Source organism: Manis javanica, chromosome 15, assembly GCF_040802235.1.
Source record: "Manis javanica isolate MJ-LG chromosome 15, MJ_LKY, whole genome shotgun sequence".
NCBI lineage: Eukaryota > Metazoa > Chordata > Mammalia > Pholidota > Manidae > Manis > Manis javanica.
In genome coordinates, this window is record NC_133170.1 from 78,042,780 (window position 1) to 78,060,124 (window position 17,345).

General features: G+C 50.4%; 1 protein-coding gene across 11 annotated transcripts in view; it reads left to right on the forward strand.

The window, feature by feature from the left end:
- UBE3B (ubiquitin protein ligase E3B) overlaps positions 1-11,904 on the forward strand; it is a 53,677-nt gene extending 41,773 nt beyond the window's left edge. For 7 of the 11 annotated variants that reach the window (XM_017664897.3, XM_017664898.3, XM_017664899.3 and 4 more), the window contains 7 exons: positions 367-504; positions 853-918; positions 2,727-2,785; positions 5,172-5,354; positions 5,865-5,976; positions 8,712-8,804; positions 9,723-11,904. In XM_017664897.3, coding sequence (XP_017520386.3) covers positions 367-504; positions 853-918; positions 2,727-2,785; positions 5,172-5,354; positions 5,865-5,976; positions 8,712-8,804; positions 9,723-9,914 — 843 coding nt within the window. In that variant the 3' untranslated portion in view covers positions 9,915-11,904. The other 4 variants (XR_005057560.2, XM_017664901.3, XR_012125442.1 and 1 more) reach the window with 4 other exon arrangements.
- Positions 11,905-17,345: the final 5,441 nt, after the last annotated feature.

Genomic DNA, 17,345 nt, shown 5'->3' on the forward strand with positions numbered 1-17,345 from the left:
TTCCTCTGTGCTCCTCTGCAACCTGCCTGTTCAATCCTAAAACTGGGGGGGCTGTGCCAGTCCCCATTTACAGAGGAGAAAGCTGATGTCCCGTGGCCTGGCAGCCATGGAGCTGGGATTTGATCCCGCAACTGTGCAGCTGCAGCGCCTGTGTCCTTCACCACTCTGCTGTTGTGTCCCCAGGAGGCCCTTGATTGTGTTTGTTAAATGATGGGGAGGTATTGCTCCTCAGACTGAAGTGTAGGAAGTGCCTAGAGATGCCACTGGTGTCGTCAGAGCCCCACTCTGCAGTCAGTGCCACCCCTGATGGATCCCTAAGAGGGAATCCTGGTGGCAGACGGCAAGCTTGTCTCTCTTCTCTCCCAGGGAATTGTTGTAGATGTGCCTTTTGCATCCTTCTTCCTGAGCCAGCTGCTTGGGCACCACCACAGTATCTTCTACAGCTCTGTGGACGAACTTCCTTCCCTGGACTCCGAGTTCTATAAAAACCTCACCTCCATTAAGGTCTGTGGAATGTCAGATGGGCCATGCTGGGTGCTGGGTGCTGGTGTGAAGTCAGTGAAGTGCGGCCCCATAAGGCTCAACTTTACCTCATCATCGTGTGGTGGACTGAGATGTTCTGCTGTGGCAAAGGGACCCACCTGGTAGTCACCGCAGGCCCCATGTCCCCTTCTAAGCACTTCCTTTCAGGCCTGACACAGCCTCCTTCCTTGAAGTGATGAGGGGCCTTTCTGTTGGTTTCAAGCTGTAGTGCAGCCACAGTAGTTACTGCCCACCAAGGGGAGGTGTTAAAGCCTTCAAGGACATTGGCGCTTCTTAGTACCAACACTTTTCCCCTCTCTGTCGCATTAGCGCTACGATGGGGACATTGCTGACCTGGGCCTGACGCTGTCATATGATGAGGATGTCATGGGTCAGGTAGGTGAGCCTCTGGCCGAGCTCTCTTCCCTTCCTCCGTTGTCTTCCTGAGACCTGCCCTACTCTTTGTTTTCCCTAGGAGGGCCACACACTGAGGCTGTGTCCTCTAGTCCATGGTCTCCCTTGCCCTTCCTCCTCCGCATATCTAGGAGGGAGGGCGTTCCTACTTCATTCCCAGTTGACCTGGCCTTGGCCTGCTTTCCCCTCAGGCAGCTCCCCCCAGAGACCCTGCTTTGCTTAGATGGCACATTGGGTCATTCCTGATGGAAGCTGTAATTCCCCGTTTGTAACATGGCTTTTTGTTGCCATGGTGAAGATTAGCGGTTACACGGGGAGGATTGTGACTTAAAGAGGGGGACGAAGCCACTTGGAAAGAAGAGCCTCTGACAGAATCCCGTCCGTGTTCATGCTTGCCATGGAGGGCAGAGCAGGAAGAAAAGGCCCCTGAAGTCATGGTGGCAGAGGGGTTTTCTCCCAGAGCTTTCTGTCCAGCTTTTCTCTAAAGTGCCCTCAGCCCCCTCCAGTTACACCCCCGTGACCTGAGTGAGCCTCTGCACGTGCTCTGAGGGCTGCTCTGGAGAAATAAGCCATGAGTTCATATGTGCAGAGCTGGCTTCTTGGAGCCCTGCTTGTGTCTCCTCAGAGAGGTCACTCAGTCTCCCGGAGCCACGCTCCTTAGCTCACACAAGCAACCGTTTGCTGAGGGAGTCGTTGCTGAGATCCGCGACACAGACACTGTGAACACCTGCTTGTCCCACCGAGCATGCTGGTATACCAGGGCTCTGAGGAGCCTGCAAGATAGAAACCTGCTGTAGTGGCATTAACCTCAACTTTCCCCAGCTCGTTTGACTGTGGAAGTCCTCTTCCAAAGGAAGAGAGAGTGCTGTCTCACAGAGTGATTCCGCAAGCGAGAGCTCATAGACACGGTGTTCGCTGGAGCCCTTCATGGGAAACACCAGGCTGGGTGATTACTAAAGGTCCTTCCAGCCTTCAAATCCCTCAGGGTGCCCCCAGGGGTTGGCAGCAGTGGGTTTAGAGGTCACTGTTTCTCCTCTCTACATCTGTAGAATGATAGCATACTATATTGATAGAATTTTTATTAAAATTAGCTTTAAAACTAGGCATTCTTTGATTTTCAGGTGACCCACAGTTCTTGGAGTTGAGAAAAGCAGTTGATTCTGTAGCATTTTCAAATCTTTAATTAAATTTTGAGCCTGCCCCCTGACATTCTTAATTTTCTCTCCTGACAAAAAAAAAAAAATGCAAACTCTTAACCAAAAATTCAGCTCTAATATGAACATAAAGATGAAAGTGAAAACCACCTACAAGGATGTTTCCAGGAGAGTACCAGTATTAATGTGACCCGTGTCCTTGCAGACTTTTCTCCCTAGGTGTCCACACACACTTCTTTGCAGAAATAGCATACCATGCTGTTTATAATAATCTGCTTTCCCCCCCACTTTTTCAATAAATACACATCTGCATCCTACTTTTGAATAGTTGCATAGTATTCCAAGGGTATGGTTATACCAGCATTTATGTAAACAGATCACTGTGTTCGTACATGCTAACACATCCCCCTCCATGACATCCCGAAGGCGTAATACAAATGTCGGGGGACCAGATGAGAAGAAACCTTTCGTATTGATTGCGCAGGGTCTGTTTGTTGATACTTAAGGCCTGGCTTTTTGTGAAAATGTTCCCAGATATGTCCTTTCTTAGTTCTGTTGTTATTACAGATGTTGGCATCAAAATTTTATTTGCCCATTGGAATTCTCTCAAATAATTGCTCCCCATCTTCTCCCCAGCTTGTTTGCCATGAACTGATTCCTGGAGGGAAGACCATTCCTGTTACAAATGAAAATAAGTGAGTATAGCAATTAGATTTTTAAGGTCACCACTTGAAAGGACTTCATTCTGGCTCTCTAGGCTTACTTTGAGAATTTATTAAGATAAATTGAAGTAGAAAGAGGCCATAAATATCATAATGGAATTTACTGGTTACAGTTCAAAGGCCAAAATCGTATTAAATTCGATTTGCAAAATAAGAATTGACAATTTATTTTTTGCGGTAGCACTTCTAAGGTCAGAGGCACCCAGGTCACAGTGTCCCTAGGAATTTAATGATGGCTGTAGATGCAGACAGATGGATTCTGAGCCATTCAAGCACACAGTCCTGAACCCAGAGGGCACGGAGGCAGAAAGATACCTTGGAGGGGCAGGTCATTTTGGAATGATAGCATGTGGCAGTTGTACAAAACACCGTTCTTGAGAAGACACAGTGATGAATTCAAATAAAGTAGACAGGTCCTTAGACATGGGGAGAGTCTGAGACCTGGCAGCTATTGTCACAGATAACAAGCTTTTAGGAATCTATCATAAATGTCAACCTCTTTGGTCCCTAGACGCAAAACCCCTCAATGTACTGTCTCTACCCAGCCCTCTTCTTACCAAATTAAAACAGTAGAACCTGGCTGGAGGAGTAGATCTTGGCCCTTTCGTCAATTCGTCAATCTCCTATGGCCAGGCTCAGCTGAGCATCTGAACTGTTAATCTGAACATCACTCTCTTCAATGACAACTGAGAGCTCAGTCCCATGTGGTGAGTCGTGTGGATCCAGTGCATATTATAGCCCACTATTCCCCAGCATTGTGTTCCTCTCTGGTCGGGTGGTTTGGTCAGTCTGTGTGCTTAGGGAGCTTTTTATTTAGACTGCTAGTCTAGCCAGAAGAACAGACCCGATTCTTATGATTGAAATGCACCAGTTTTGCCGCTTGGCCTCGGGGCGTTGGTTTGGCACCTGAGAATAGAGAGCACAGGTTGGGAGGAGCTGCCTAGGGCGTCAGAGCAGAGGTAGATCCTGACCCTACTCACCCTGTGCCCTGTAGCCATGCGTTCAGAGGGCTTCACGGGAGATAACACATGTAAAACACCTTCAGGATGTCTGACTCAAAGGAGGGCCTTACAGGACAGCAGTGATTGTTACTGTCATCGGATATGTGACAGGTCACATGGAGCCCACCACCCTCAAATTGGCCCCGTTTTACCAGGCATTATGGCAGGCGGGTGGTGGGAGGAGCTGTGTGTATGAGCCAGAGGAAGAGGGTCGATGCAGCCTGTGTTGGAGTGAAGTTCCCTGGAAACCTCCTTTGTGGAAAGTCTTTCACAAACTCTCATGTGTTCTTAGCACAAAACCTCAGTATAAGGGCAAAGGTGCTCAGTTCTGCAGACTTACCTTAAAAGGCTTGGCAGCGCCAGTTTCCCCTCCTTGGTGGTGATACATGATCCTGCACTTGCTGGGTGTTCAGTGGGAAAGCCTCCCACAGCCCCTCTCTCTTGAGGAACAGTATTAGTTACCTGCTTCAAATAGTGCACAAAAGGAACAGCAATAATAGAAGACATCATACTTAAGGTATGTCAGTGTGCAAGTTTGCTGCCGGATAATTTTTTTTAATACAGATATTTTCAAGGTCAATAACTTAGATCTGAGCAATTGTGGAGTAAAACATTTATTTGGGCTGGCCTCATTTTCTGGCATCTGAGTAAATGGTTGGCTAAGAAATCGGTGATGCTATAAGGCCTATTAGAATGTATTTACCCTGTTCAAAAGAATTGTATTCCGTTATACAGTTGTAGATGAGGTCATTGTGTTCATAAAAGCAGACCCAGAAGACCATCTGCTTGGAACTGTTGTTAGCGCCCTGACTTCCCAGTAGAACCTAAATGTAAGCCAGCTGCCTCTGGGTAAAACTTCCTAAACACTTACCTTTTCACAGCCTAGACTCTTGGTTAGCAAGGTTTTGATTGAAGTTTCAACATGAAACAATTTTTCTCTGCTTTAAAGCTTATTGAAGCACTGAATTTATATCTTAATTGGTTTATGTTCAAAAGGATGAAATTAAATAGAAGTCCAAAAAGCACCCTTTATACTAAGACAGGTCCTCTACCTACCTGGAGAATGTCTTACTTTGATTCTTGACACAGTGGAGTGTTATCCTGTTGTATGGCCTACCCACTGGTTTTTGGGGAGAAATAATGAGGTAATGCCCTTGAGTGCTTAAGGCATCGACAGTGGCAACAGTGTGCCACTCAGGAGAGCTGTCATCATTGGCATCACCATTGTTCCGGTGAAACGCTCTGATACTGTTAGTTTTTGTAAGATGGTTCAGAAATGACTGGACTCATCTTTCAGTCTTTTGGTAACAGCCTGCCCTGTCCTTTTAATTTCCACTGTTTTCTCATGTTGGCAACAGAATTAGCTACATCCATCTGATGGCACATTTTCGAATGCACACTCAAATCAAAAACCAAACAGCTGCCCTCATTAGTGGATTCCGCTCCATTATTAAGCCTGAGTGGACCCGGATGTTCTCAACCCCTGAGCTACAGAGACTCATCTCCGGTGACAATGCTGAGATTGATCTAGAAGATTTAAAGTAAGAAGCAAGGGGGGTGGCGGTGGAACCTCAGGCCTCCTGAAAAGCAAGCTGATCCCTTTCTGGGTTCCCTTTGGAGGGATTTTTCAGGGGCCCATCTCCAGATGTACTCCTCCTTGATCACTGGGTAAATTGCTTTAGAATAAAAGCTCAACCACTTGTCTGCCTAGAGGCTGAGAAGCGGAAGCAAATGGAAGACTGCCGGGCACTCGGAAGTTCTAGGAAGCAGTATTGCAAAATCTCCTATTAGCTTCCACTTGGGAATAGCAGGGCCAGCTTTTGAACTTCCTGCGCATTTAGCTTCCAGGGGCATGGGGTTATTAAGGCATGGACTTCTGGCTTTAGAAGAAGTTAGTAGTTAACCCACACCTACCAGAGTTCTCTGTGCTGCCTTGCTAAAGGCAATAAAAATGGAATCATACCACTTTGCCAGCTGCTTTTCTATTTGATGTCTCATATTTCGTGCCCATCAGAATGTGTGGCTGAGCCCACTGTCTGGATTGTTTTCAGGAAGCACACAGTGTACTACGGTGGTTTTCATGGAAGTCACAGGGTCATTATCTGGCTCTGGGATATTCTGGCCTCCGACTTCACACCTGACGAGAGAGCTATGTTTCTGAAGGTATTTTACACATTACCTATGCATGTATTCATTTGTACATATTCTCATAAACCTAGAAGGCCAGTTGATATGATTTACACTGGAAAAAAAAATGATCCAGAGGACCTCATAATCAGCATGTCCTCTCCCATGAGTGAGTCAGCTCTGTAGGTCAAGCAGAAACCAGAGAGGGGCTAGAGATGAGGCAGAGGCCTAGAGCAGGAGAGCCCCTGGGCAGCACTCCGCAGAGACAGGCCTGCACGGGCAGGCTCACATGTTGGCCTCAGCATTCCATCTCCCCGCTCACCTGTGCTGGCCTTGCTAGCATGTCATTCCGTGACTCTCAGGGTAGAAGTCAGCAGTGTTTATTACCTTTCCTTAAGAAAATACAGACAAGTAAGCCTAACAGTCTCCATTCCTGCTCACCAGGGACTACCTCTGTGTACCCTTTTTCTCAGTAGTGTGAAATGTGCAAGTAGAGTGGCTGCATTAACCAGTTCTCCTGTAGCGGCGTCTTTAAAGTTGTGAATGTTCAAAATGTGCCCCTGATGCCCTCAAGTTGTTTTTTGTTCCTGACATTGGCATATATGACACTGGGTGACACACACACACTTGTCTGTGTGTGTGTTAGGCATGTGTGTATTTTTATAAGAATGGAATCATACCACTTTCCCATCTGCTCTTCTATTTGATGTCTTACATGAACATTTTATCATATTCTGGTAGTAAACGTAAGTGTCTCGAAATACTTTCTTTTGGACATTTGGGTTTCTAGAATGGCCTCGTGTGATCTCAGTTGTTGAGGCAACATGGCAAGAAAGCCATGGCAGCAGGTTGTCTTTTTCCTTGGTTTCTCGTTCTGAGGTGAGTTCATTCCCATCGAGGCCCTCACTCCAGTCCACAGATGCAGACATGCACCAGCCATCCATGCAGATCTGAAGGCCGGGCGGGCAGGCAGACAAAATTCAGAAGTTGACCTCTAGGAGAATTGGTCCAGTTTTTCCAGCAGTGCCCCTTGTAGGCAAAACAGTCTCTGCCGCCATGTTAACTAGTCACCCCTGCCTGTCCTAGAAAGAGAGGAAGGCCAGCATCTCACACCCACACGCCCCTGGCCCCCCACAGCAGGTGTGATTCTGTCTCTGGATAGCCTGTCACTAAACCTGCAGTTCTTTGCTGTGTGCCTGCCCTTCTCGTCAGGTGTGGGCAGGCCCCAGAGCCCGGTGGCGGACGCAGAACAGGCGCACAGGAGTGATGTGACTGCTTTTTTTAAACATCATGATAGCAGAGCATCAGCAGGCTTCCAGTGCCCCCTGTCCTTCCTCTGGTCCCAGGAGGGTGACCCCATGGGGGTGAAGCAGCCCTCCGCCCTCTGACCAGCCCTGGCCAGCAGCAGGTCTCAGCAGCCCGAATCGGAATGTGAACTCTGCTTTGTCCTCATCCTTAAAACAGGTGGCGTCACACGGCATCCACGGAGTGGTTAGATGAGGTCGGTTCACAGAGTGGAAACTCAGCAGTGCGTTTTAAATAGAAACTGCTGCTATGGTTTTTATGTTGGAAAATAGAATATATTAGAATAGCGATATATCTTGCTGATATTTTTTGTAAAAACTGCTTTTGAAGCATGGTACTCATCAACTGTCTTTGAATGATCTCAGGAATCTCACAGTCATTTACAACATTGTTTAAATGGTACTCCTTATTTTAAGACCCACTCACTCAACTTGCCATGGAATTTTGAAGCACAGGTTGATGTTTTAAGTAGCAGGTCCCTACCATCCCTAGCAAAGGGAGAGCATTTTTGGCTAATGTTCAATTAAAGAAAGTGAATTGTTTCTCAGGACTTCTTATGCCAGTTTATCACTTGAATCTCCAGGCTGCTCAGATGTCCCTGTCCAGGTGTGAGCTAGCACATCTGGGGACATAGCACAGGTGCTGCCCTCTGGGATATGCAAGGACTTCCAAAAGTATAGCAGGGAAGAGTGGCTGCCGCCCATAGGCCCCGATTTGGACGCCCAGTATCTCAGTGTGCCCCCGAGCCTCACTGGCTCCTGAGGCCTGGTTTTTGTTAGTGTGCCAAGAGCAGATTAGTCTGTCAGAGAAGGGCCCCCAGAAGCCAAGCTCACAGAGACAGCTCTGCAAACCAGCAGGACAAAGTACACAGGTGGGCACGCCTGCCCAGCCTCCCCTGTGTGGCTAAGAAGCTGAGCAGGAAGCCAGTTGCAAAGCGAGCAAGTGCGGTTGGTGGTGTGATCGCCCCAGGGCTCCCTGTGCCCCAGCTCCAGGGCCTGAGGCTCTGGTGCCACACTTAGCGGGCACCACTGGCTTCCACTTCACCCTCTCCTCCCAGTGTCTCGTTGCAAGGTGTGTCTCTAAGGAAGGGTGTCAGTCAGCAGCTGTCACTCCTGCTGCCTACATGACAGTCCCACTGGAGCTCAGTCACCTGGATGGGAGTCTGTGTTCCTGAACTCTTCAGCCACACATTCTCACCAGCCCTGGGTTGACTCCCACAAATGACTAGTCCTATCTGTGGGTTTGGATCTCATGTGTTTTAGCCCCAGAGAACAGCATGCTGAAGAGAGACGTGGGATGTGTTCCGTTCTTGGCCCGAGCAGACCCTCTATCACGCATCCTGCCAGCTGAGCAGTAGTTAATGATATAGTGGGTCGAGAAACAAAAGAGCACAGCCCGGCTGTACAGGGCCCGCCACTGAGGGCGCGTGAGCCCCACTCCTTCCCCGACCCTGCCTTGTGTTGCAGTTTGTGACCAGCTGCTCCAGGCCCCCTCTCCTGGGATTCGCCTACCTCAAGCCTCCTTTCTCCATCCGCTGTGTCGAAGTGTCAGACGATCAGGTACCACTGCTGGGGGAAGAGGCGGTCCCTCTTGGTTGTGTTCTGCTGCGCCCACCAGGTAGGCTTTTCCCTGAGTCTATGGCTGCAGGGTGAGCAGCTCGGCTCCCCAGAGCTGGTGAGAAGGTTCTGCAGCTCTCTGGCCAGGCTGGCCCCGCAGAGGCTGCCACGGCCTCGGCCTGCGCTGGGGCCTCAGCTCTCGCCTGGGAAGAATACCTGGGGGGCATTTTTAGGAGCTTTTGGTCTGAGAGGCAGTGTGGGAGAGGGGTAAGGATGAGGGCTTAAGAATTAGACAGGCTCAGACATGAATGCCAACTTCTTGGCCTGTTAGCGGTGTGCATCCGGGCCAGCTGCTTCTTTTCCTCATCTGTAAAGGGGAAGTGAATGCCGTAGGGGTTGCTGTGCTCTGTGTAGGGGGTGCTCAAATAGCAGCTGTTGTGAAAAGTATCTCACCTCCCACCCACCCCGGCCCCCATCCCCGGCATAAAACCCAGTGGCCTGAGCAAAGCTGCTTTCTAGGATGCTGCAGTCTGGGCTCCGCGTCACTCTCATGCTAGACAATCCTCAGCACCCCCTAATTAAAGAAGGCACTCTAAGTTACAGTCTGCCACAGGCCACAGCACCGGTGAGGGCAGGGAGGAAATGTTAGGCTGCATTCAGAAATGTTTTGGTACCTCAAGTGTTTTTACAGTATTCTTGCTTTTTTAAAATTGGTTAACCCATAATCAGCGGTTAACCAGAGGCCCCATTTCTGAGTGCATAAAGGTTCCCCTGTGTAGGACCTGAGGCCCTGGGGTTGTTTCTGTGCACTCCCCTCTCAAGGCCAGCTGTCCTCTGTTTGGGGGTGCCCTCAGGCAGTGGTGTGCACGCTCACAGCCCAGCCCAGGTGCCTCTCAACAAGGCTGTGGTGTGTGCTTGCAGGACACTGGGGACACCCTGGGCAGTGTCCTCCGGGGCTTCTTCACCATCCGCAAGCGGGAGCCAGGTGGCCGTCTGCCCACCTCCTCCACCTGCTTCAACCTGCTCAAGCTGCCCAACTACAGCAAGAAGAGCGTCCTCCGGGAGAAGCTGCGCTACGCCATCAGTATGAACACGGGCTTCGAGCTCTCCTAGCTCCCGCTACAGTCCACCCACCCGCACAGACTCCTGGGCTACCAGGGACCTTCAGCTTCGGGAAGCAGCCTTCTCCTGGGAGTGTGACCCACAGACCCAGTGATGTCGGCCCCCAGACCTCTCTATAGCCATGAGACTCCCCTGCAGCCTCAAGAACTTTAGACGCACATGACGACTCTGCAGAGCGTTCTCCAGGCGACACTAGTGGAAAGGGGATGTATAAACCTCCAGATTCTGTCCGCGTCAGCCCTTCTTCCTCCTTTGCAGTGGCCTGAAGCCCAGGCCTCTGATTGCAGAGGGGCTGCTCTTTTTGATGGATGGGTCTGTGAGTCTTTTTCTTTCCTTAACTTTCTGCGTGAGCTGTTCATGAACAAGGCCCAGGAACTCCAAGGGTCCAGAGTAGTTTTTGTGATGTGGGCCTGAGTGCAACGAAGCCTCCTACACATGAGTCGTTCTCCTTCCGTTTCTGAAAACTCTACTCAGGTCAGGCCTTGCCAAGCCTCTATGCACCCGACAAAGCTCTGCCTCCGTCCCATCGCAGTGGCCTCTCTGCAGACAGCAGGCTCGCCTGTGCCCCAGGGAGGCAGAGGTGCCTGCCTTGCAGGAAGTTTAAAGCACCGACCCACCTCAAAGCCACGCATTCCGCACTCGATCACCCCACCGACCCCTCACTCTCGTAGCGAATGCTCTGAGGCCTCAGCAGGCCAAGCTGCCAGGGGGCCTCCACTGGCTCGTTCCCATCTTGTGCATTCACGTTGGCATTCTGGGTTTGGGAGAAAAAGCAGAAGGCACTGGCTCTTACCCAAAGCTCACTGATTCCCACAGGGGCAGCTGCCTTTCCCCTGCTTGTTTGCCTGCTTGTTATCTACTAAGGAACAAACACTAGCTGAAGGTACCTAGGCCTAGGGCATGCGGGCAGTGGCTCTACTCCATAGGTGTAAACTTCCAGGAGACTTGGGTCTTGCCTCCTGTCAGGGAACCTGCAGCCCTTTACACTGAAGGAGGCTTGCAAGGCTGAGGAAACCCATGCACCCTCTGGGTTGGGTTTTTTTTGTTGCAGTTTTTTACTCTGTTTTCTCTTCAATCCATTGTGCTCCTCTGCCCTCATTCTTCACCTTTATCATGAGAACTTAACTTCAGATCCAGGGAACTGAGGCCAAGGCCAGTTGGTGGTCTGTGCTGACAGCCATCCACCCTCACCTGCCTCGTCACTCTCCTTGTGCGTCTCCATGACTGAGAGTGAAGCTAGAATAAAAGCCAGGAGGATCTGGTCCCCACCTGTTCTGCGGAGCCAGCTGAGGGCTTGCAGCTCTCTTCCAAGCAGCCAGACACCTTCCAGCAAGAAACTTCATATTAGCAGCAAAGTGGGCAAGACCTGTCTTCCATCACCTCCGTTAGGGGACCTCAGCAGGGTTCCAGGGTGCAGGCCTGGCTGCGTTAGAGTCCCTGGCTTCTGGAGAACAGAGTGCGTGTTTTACTTTGATGGAAGAAGATGACAAGGAATCTAAAGACAAACAGGAATTTACTTATATTATTTAAGATTTGTTAGTTCCTCTGATTCTATGGATTTGCCACTTTTTGTGAAACACTCGATTCCTTTGATGATATCTTCTGAACGTGTGTGTGTACATTGAACAGGTTTGTACATTTATGCAGGGGCCAAGTAATTGTCAACCTGCACAAAGAAGTTTGATCCCATCTTGGTTTTTATTACCTGAGAATCAGCCAGTGGGGGAGTGGGGAGAGAGTGGTTTCTAAACACCAACATCAACTTCGTTTTCTTGACGAGGAGGGGTAGTTTGTAATTTCATTTAAGTTCTTCTCTTCAACAGCTGGAAATATTGCACTATCTAAAAACACTGAACCTGTACTTTTATAGCTGGTGTTCATTGACACCTCGATGGCTCTTGATGGCTCTAAAACGCTGTGGGCTTTTTTGTTTCATAGATAACTTATAGATCAAAGGCTTTATTAAATTTGTACTTCAGCACATGATGGCTGTGTTCCTTTTGTCTGAAGAGGGCGTATGTTCCCACCACATGCCTGTGGATAGCTCGAGATGGGGCACCTGGGGCTTAAGGAACACATGGGCTCCCCAGTGGAAAGAAGATACAAAGGAGAGTATAACAGACATCTAAGTCGCACTGACTAACCAGAGCTAGTAGCCATTGACATTTGTCATTTCCATTGCTTCCAGTTTTGCTTTAAGAAGTAACACATTTCAGATAAAGCTAAAGTCCCCTTCAGCACCATCCGTGCTCCCGTCCCTTCCGCGCACCCGCCTCCTGGAGGCAGCCATCACCCTGGATTATGTATTTCACACAGTAATAATGTATAAAAGTAGTACGGGTGTGTTGAGAAGAACCCAGATAGTTTTAAAGTGTCTGAAGTAAAATTTTATAGCTACAACTGGGTATATTCTGCTTTTCTGCTTCACTGAGGACCTTACTTGCAGGACACATAGCCCTGTCTCATTCCATTAACAAGCCCAGATTTACACTCAGCAAAAAACCCACCTCTGGCCGGCCAGTTGTTCCAACTCTACCCTCAAGGGCTTATCCCTCACCCATGGCACCCCATGAGTCCTCAGTACCTCCCCTGGCCTGGGGGCACCTCAGGGTCTGAGCACAAGGCAGGCCTGTTGAAATCTAGGGATTCAGAAAGAGGTTTTGAAAGCCTGACAGGCCCTTTTACAACAGTTTGGACGCCTGGCATTTGAGGAGTTCGTCTGTGCTGGGCTTTCTTAACATGGAGCATTTCTGCCATGGAAGGAGAAAACACCGCCAAGACCCCAGGACGCCTCAGAGCCTCCAGTGTGAGGCGCTCCTGCCTAAATGCCTAAAGGCTATTCCATGACACTAGGCCTTTAGTTACAAGTCATCACTGCAAAGAGAAAATCTGTAACTAGGAAAAATGGGTTTTTTAGAATTATCATTAAGATGAAGGCAATTTTAACATACTGACAGAACTTGCAAGTGCTTAAGAATATTTAGGTGAAACACTGGTGTCCATTATGTTTCTGACCGCAGCAAAGCCATCAGCTATCTCTGTCCTGTTCATTTAACAGCTACCCCACTGCTAAAATCGAGTGACAGGGCTTGGACAGATAGGTCACACTCAGCCTGGTTAACGTGAAGGTCCAGGGCTCCTTTAGGCTCAGACTTACTTCCTGGAAACTTACTAAATTGGTAAGGGACTGAAGAACCATGGAAAGTGGTTCTTGGGGTGTCCTTTTCCAAGAAGCAGATTGAGGGCTGTGGACGGCAGAGGGGAGCTGCCAAGCCAGTCCCTCACCTGCTGGCTCTGAGTCCTGTGGGGCAGCCTCTCTGCATGTTTCCTGAGTCCCACCTTCTTCAGCGGCACCGTACGGTGCACCCAGCTCCGTTCTGGCTCCAAGTCGGCACTCAGATGCTAGTCACCTTCCTGCAGTTTCTCACCTTCCGCTTTAAGCAGAGCTGCCCATGACCTGTTGATCAGGCTGTAGCTAAGCTTCCAGAGTAGCTTCTGCTGCTACCAACAGTTGCAGTGGGGAGAAGAGAAATTACATGGGGAAGGGCCACCTGTTTCCCCTGTGGACCTTCTGCAGAATGGGAGAAAGGCACACTCTATCTGTACTGCCTGTGGGGAGTCAGCTGAGTGGGGGAGACACAAGCAAAGAGTTCTTCTGCCAGAAGCTCCAGGCTTGTGCCTCACTGTGTCCCCCAACTGTGACCAACCAACACACACACACACACACTCAGTGCTAGACTGCGAGGGAGAAGAGGCTGCCCAGAGGCCCAGACAGGATCCGCAGTTGTCAACAGCCTGTGGCGCATGCAGCCAGAAAGAAAGCTTCCTCATGCTAACCAGCCATCCTGACAGCTAGCCTTCGTTTCAAGAGTCACAACTGACTGCAGACCCCAAGCTGAGTACTATAGATCCAACTGAGGGCTCTGGAGAGAGCAGGGCTGCGGAGCACTTGGAACTGTGTTCGCAACCCAGTGTTGCCGCTCACTGGCTCTAAGGCTGAGGACAATGCCCCTGGCTTCTCTGGGCTACTGTTCCATCTTCCATAAAATAGGGGTAGTAGCAGCAGCTGCCACAGCGTTGCCTGAAAAGCCCCAGCCTGCGCTGGGCTCTGCTGACATTCAGGGACTCACGACCATCACAACTGTCATCATGATTTTATTCCAGGAACCTAACTGATGTCCTCTCTGGAGTTATCTGTGTCTTTCAGATTCCTTGTTACTGGTGTCCTCAGATGTTTAGCAGGCCATTCTGATGAGCTTCTGCCTAGCTTCACCCTCAGCCCCCGGTCTTTGGCTCCTCCTTTGCCTGAGCCCTCGCCACGCCCTGAGCTTCCACATGCACTTTGATGCCACATCTCCCCAAACCTGGACTCTCAGCCACATTCCCTTCGTGGTTTTTCTCAGCCCTTGGCAGTGGGTGGTTTCTGAGCCATCAGGAGACTCAAAGCCTTGGTGGATGGGACGGCGTCTGTGTCGGTGCACAGACCCTTCACCAGGAGAGCCAGACTGTGAGAATCCACCCCGTGATGGCAGGAGAAGTCCCGCCGAAGATGTGCCCCGCAAGAAGCCTGCCGAGGAAGAGAGAGGTATGTAAACCCAAACCAGAGCCTCCCAGCCCTGTGCACACGAGTCACCAGGAGACCCTGACTGAGCAGGTCTCTCTGGGGCCCAGGATCCTGCATTCATGACAGGCTGCACTGCACCACAGACCACACTCTGGGACGCAAGGATCAGAGCACATTGTCCACCACAGCCCAGCGTTATAGGCACGTGAGTTAAGACTGTGAACTTGGCATCAAATACTAACCCAGAGCAAGTGTCCAACTCCGTGAACCTTCTTTCCTCTTCAGTAAAATTGTCCCACCACCCAAAATAATAATTACTGCCCTGAACTTCACTCAGGCAGTGATGGCAACATGGGCTCCACCCACTGGCTGTGGGAGCTTTGGCCACCTCTCCCAGCCTGACTTTCATCTGAGAAATGGGCATCATGTATCACACCTTAAAAAGCATCTTCATAGTAATGGGACAAGTATGGGGTCAGAGAAGAGGGGTCCCATCTGTTTAGGGAGAAGGGGCCATAACGGATGTGTTATTTTGTTTTCACATGAACAGAGGCTTTGCATTTTGGAGACAGGAAGGGAGGCATTCGGGCCAGAGGAAGCAAGCAGACCAAAATGTAGAGGCAGTGAACAGTGGGAATTAGAAGATATGTGTCACCAAGGACAGGAGTTGGGGGTGTCATCATAAATGGCAATGGCAGTAGCTGCCATCCCACAGCCAAGCACTGTGCTCAGCCCTCTGCACAAGTGGTCACATTTAATCCACCAGGGACACGGGACACTGGGAGTAGATGACATGGAGGTAGGTTCAGAGAGATGGGTTTGCTGGTGTGAGACCACACAGCTAGACAGTGCTAGAGGCAGGATTTGGTCCTAGATCTATAATTAAGAAGGTCCCCCTTCAAGCTGCACTAGCTTTGCTGGCACAGGGAAGCATCTGTGCTGGACATCCCGTGAGTAGGGGGTGCTGGAGGTGAGAGAGCCAGGCAGGGTTAGAAGTCACTGGGTACAGACTGAGGGGGGCTCAGGAGAGGGGCATCTAGGGGGAGACAGGGGAGTCAGAAGCTGAGAGCAAAGAGACCAGGTGGGGGGGTACAGTAATGCTTTGTCTTGACAATTTTGCCTGCCCTGGGCACCTGTTCCAGATATCAGGCTCCGTGATCCTTTCCCCACTGACTCCCCCTGATCCGCTCTTGTCCCACCCAGGCACTCAGGGAAGGGAGCACCACCCTGCATGGGGCAGGGCAGTGAGGGGCTGCGTGGAGTTCACCATGCAGCCTGGATGGCTTTGTTACCGTTGCAGATGGTGCCAGATGGGCCTGGCAGCTGGCAGGTGTCCCAGTAAGAACTGGCCTAGAAAGCCAGACTGCCAGGGAGTTAAGGCTCAAAGAGCTCACTATGGGATGGGGGCAGAGGTGTAACTAATCTGAGGAGATGTTGACCACAAACTGATCATTTATCCCCAGTGCCTAGTACGACCCTGTTAGGATGCCTACTTCACAGCTGGGAAAACTGAACATCAGAGATGGTAAGCCCTTTGTTCAAGGTCCCAGAGTCAGTGAATGGCAGAGCCAAGATTCAAACCCTAGTCTGCCACACTCCAGAGCCCCTACCAGGTTTGAGCAGGCAGAACAGGCTGGAGAGCCTCGCAGGCCAAGCTTGAGCCTCTCTCTGGGGCTGTTCTGTCCCTCCTCCAAAGCCTGCCATTTCTGTCTCAACTACTCTCGAGGGGGCTGCTGGAGAGAAAATTGTGCCTGCTTTGCAAATAAGACCTTGCAGCATTTTTAAGGACTTGCTTAAACCTCAGAGCTGTGGTCTCCCTGAGTCCTGGCAAAACCAGGAGAGGTGCCAATGTGCAGAACAGCACTTGTCCCCAGCTACAGAGCCAAAGATGCAGAGTTGGATTTGGGAGTGGGCCTGAGCGTGGGGTGACCTGTCTGCTGTGTTACCATCCCCCAACCTCTCTCCACCCATCAAAGCTCCCCACCTGGAAGGTGTCTGCCGGTGCTTCAGGACCCTCACCACTTAGCCTGTCTCTCCTATCCCAGTGAGCTGAGCCCCTCTCCTCCCCAGCAGAGGCAGGGACCCAGGCAGGGATCCAGAGTGGTTCCTTGTGCATCTGGGAACATGATGCATTCAGGTCGGCAGTGTCTGCTGCTTGAAGGCCTGGGCCTTCAGCCCTCAAAACATCTTGATAATGATGGTGAACTTGCCCCTGCTTCCACAGCAGTGGCCACAGGGCCTTGGTCTTCCCTCTTGATTTACCATAACTGGCTCCTGGTCAACAAGCTGGCCGGCTTGTCCCACACTGTGAAGCTGGGAAGTTAGAAACTGCCCACCTCCAGCCACCATCAAGGGTAGTCTGTATCAACTAGGGTTCTTGAACACACGCAGCAGAAGCCAGCTCGGCCTCACATAAACCGAAATGTTTACTGGCAGATACTGAGACTAGAGGACCAGGCCTGAGCCAGGGCAGTTCAGGGCATCTGGGTGGCAGGCTGCAGCTGGGTCTTCTCAGGACTCTCTGGGCATGGATGGCTCAGCTCCAGCAGGAACCTGTCATCGTTCAGATCATACAGTCTTCAGGGAAATTCAGGCAGCGAAAGTAGATGGGGCAGGCACTGGTGTCATTCTTCCATTTAGTCACTCAGTAAACATTGCTGAGCACTGTTCTAGGCACTGAGATACAGTCTCCTCTGGGAGAGAAAAACACGGAACAGGAAACCAGTAAGGTAATTTCTGATGTATTGAAATAAGAGCCACATGGAGATTTACCCCATGGGGAAAAGTAAATCCCCTAAAGGAAACTGAGGCATGGCTATCAAGAGAAGAGGGACAGGATGTTGGGTCCCCAAATATAG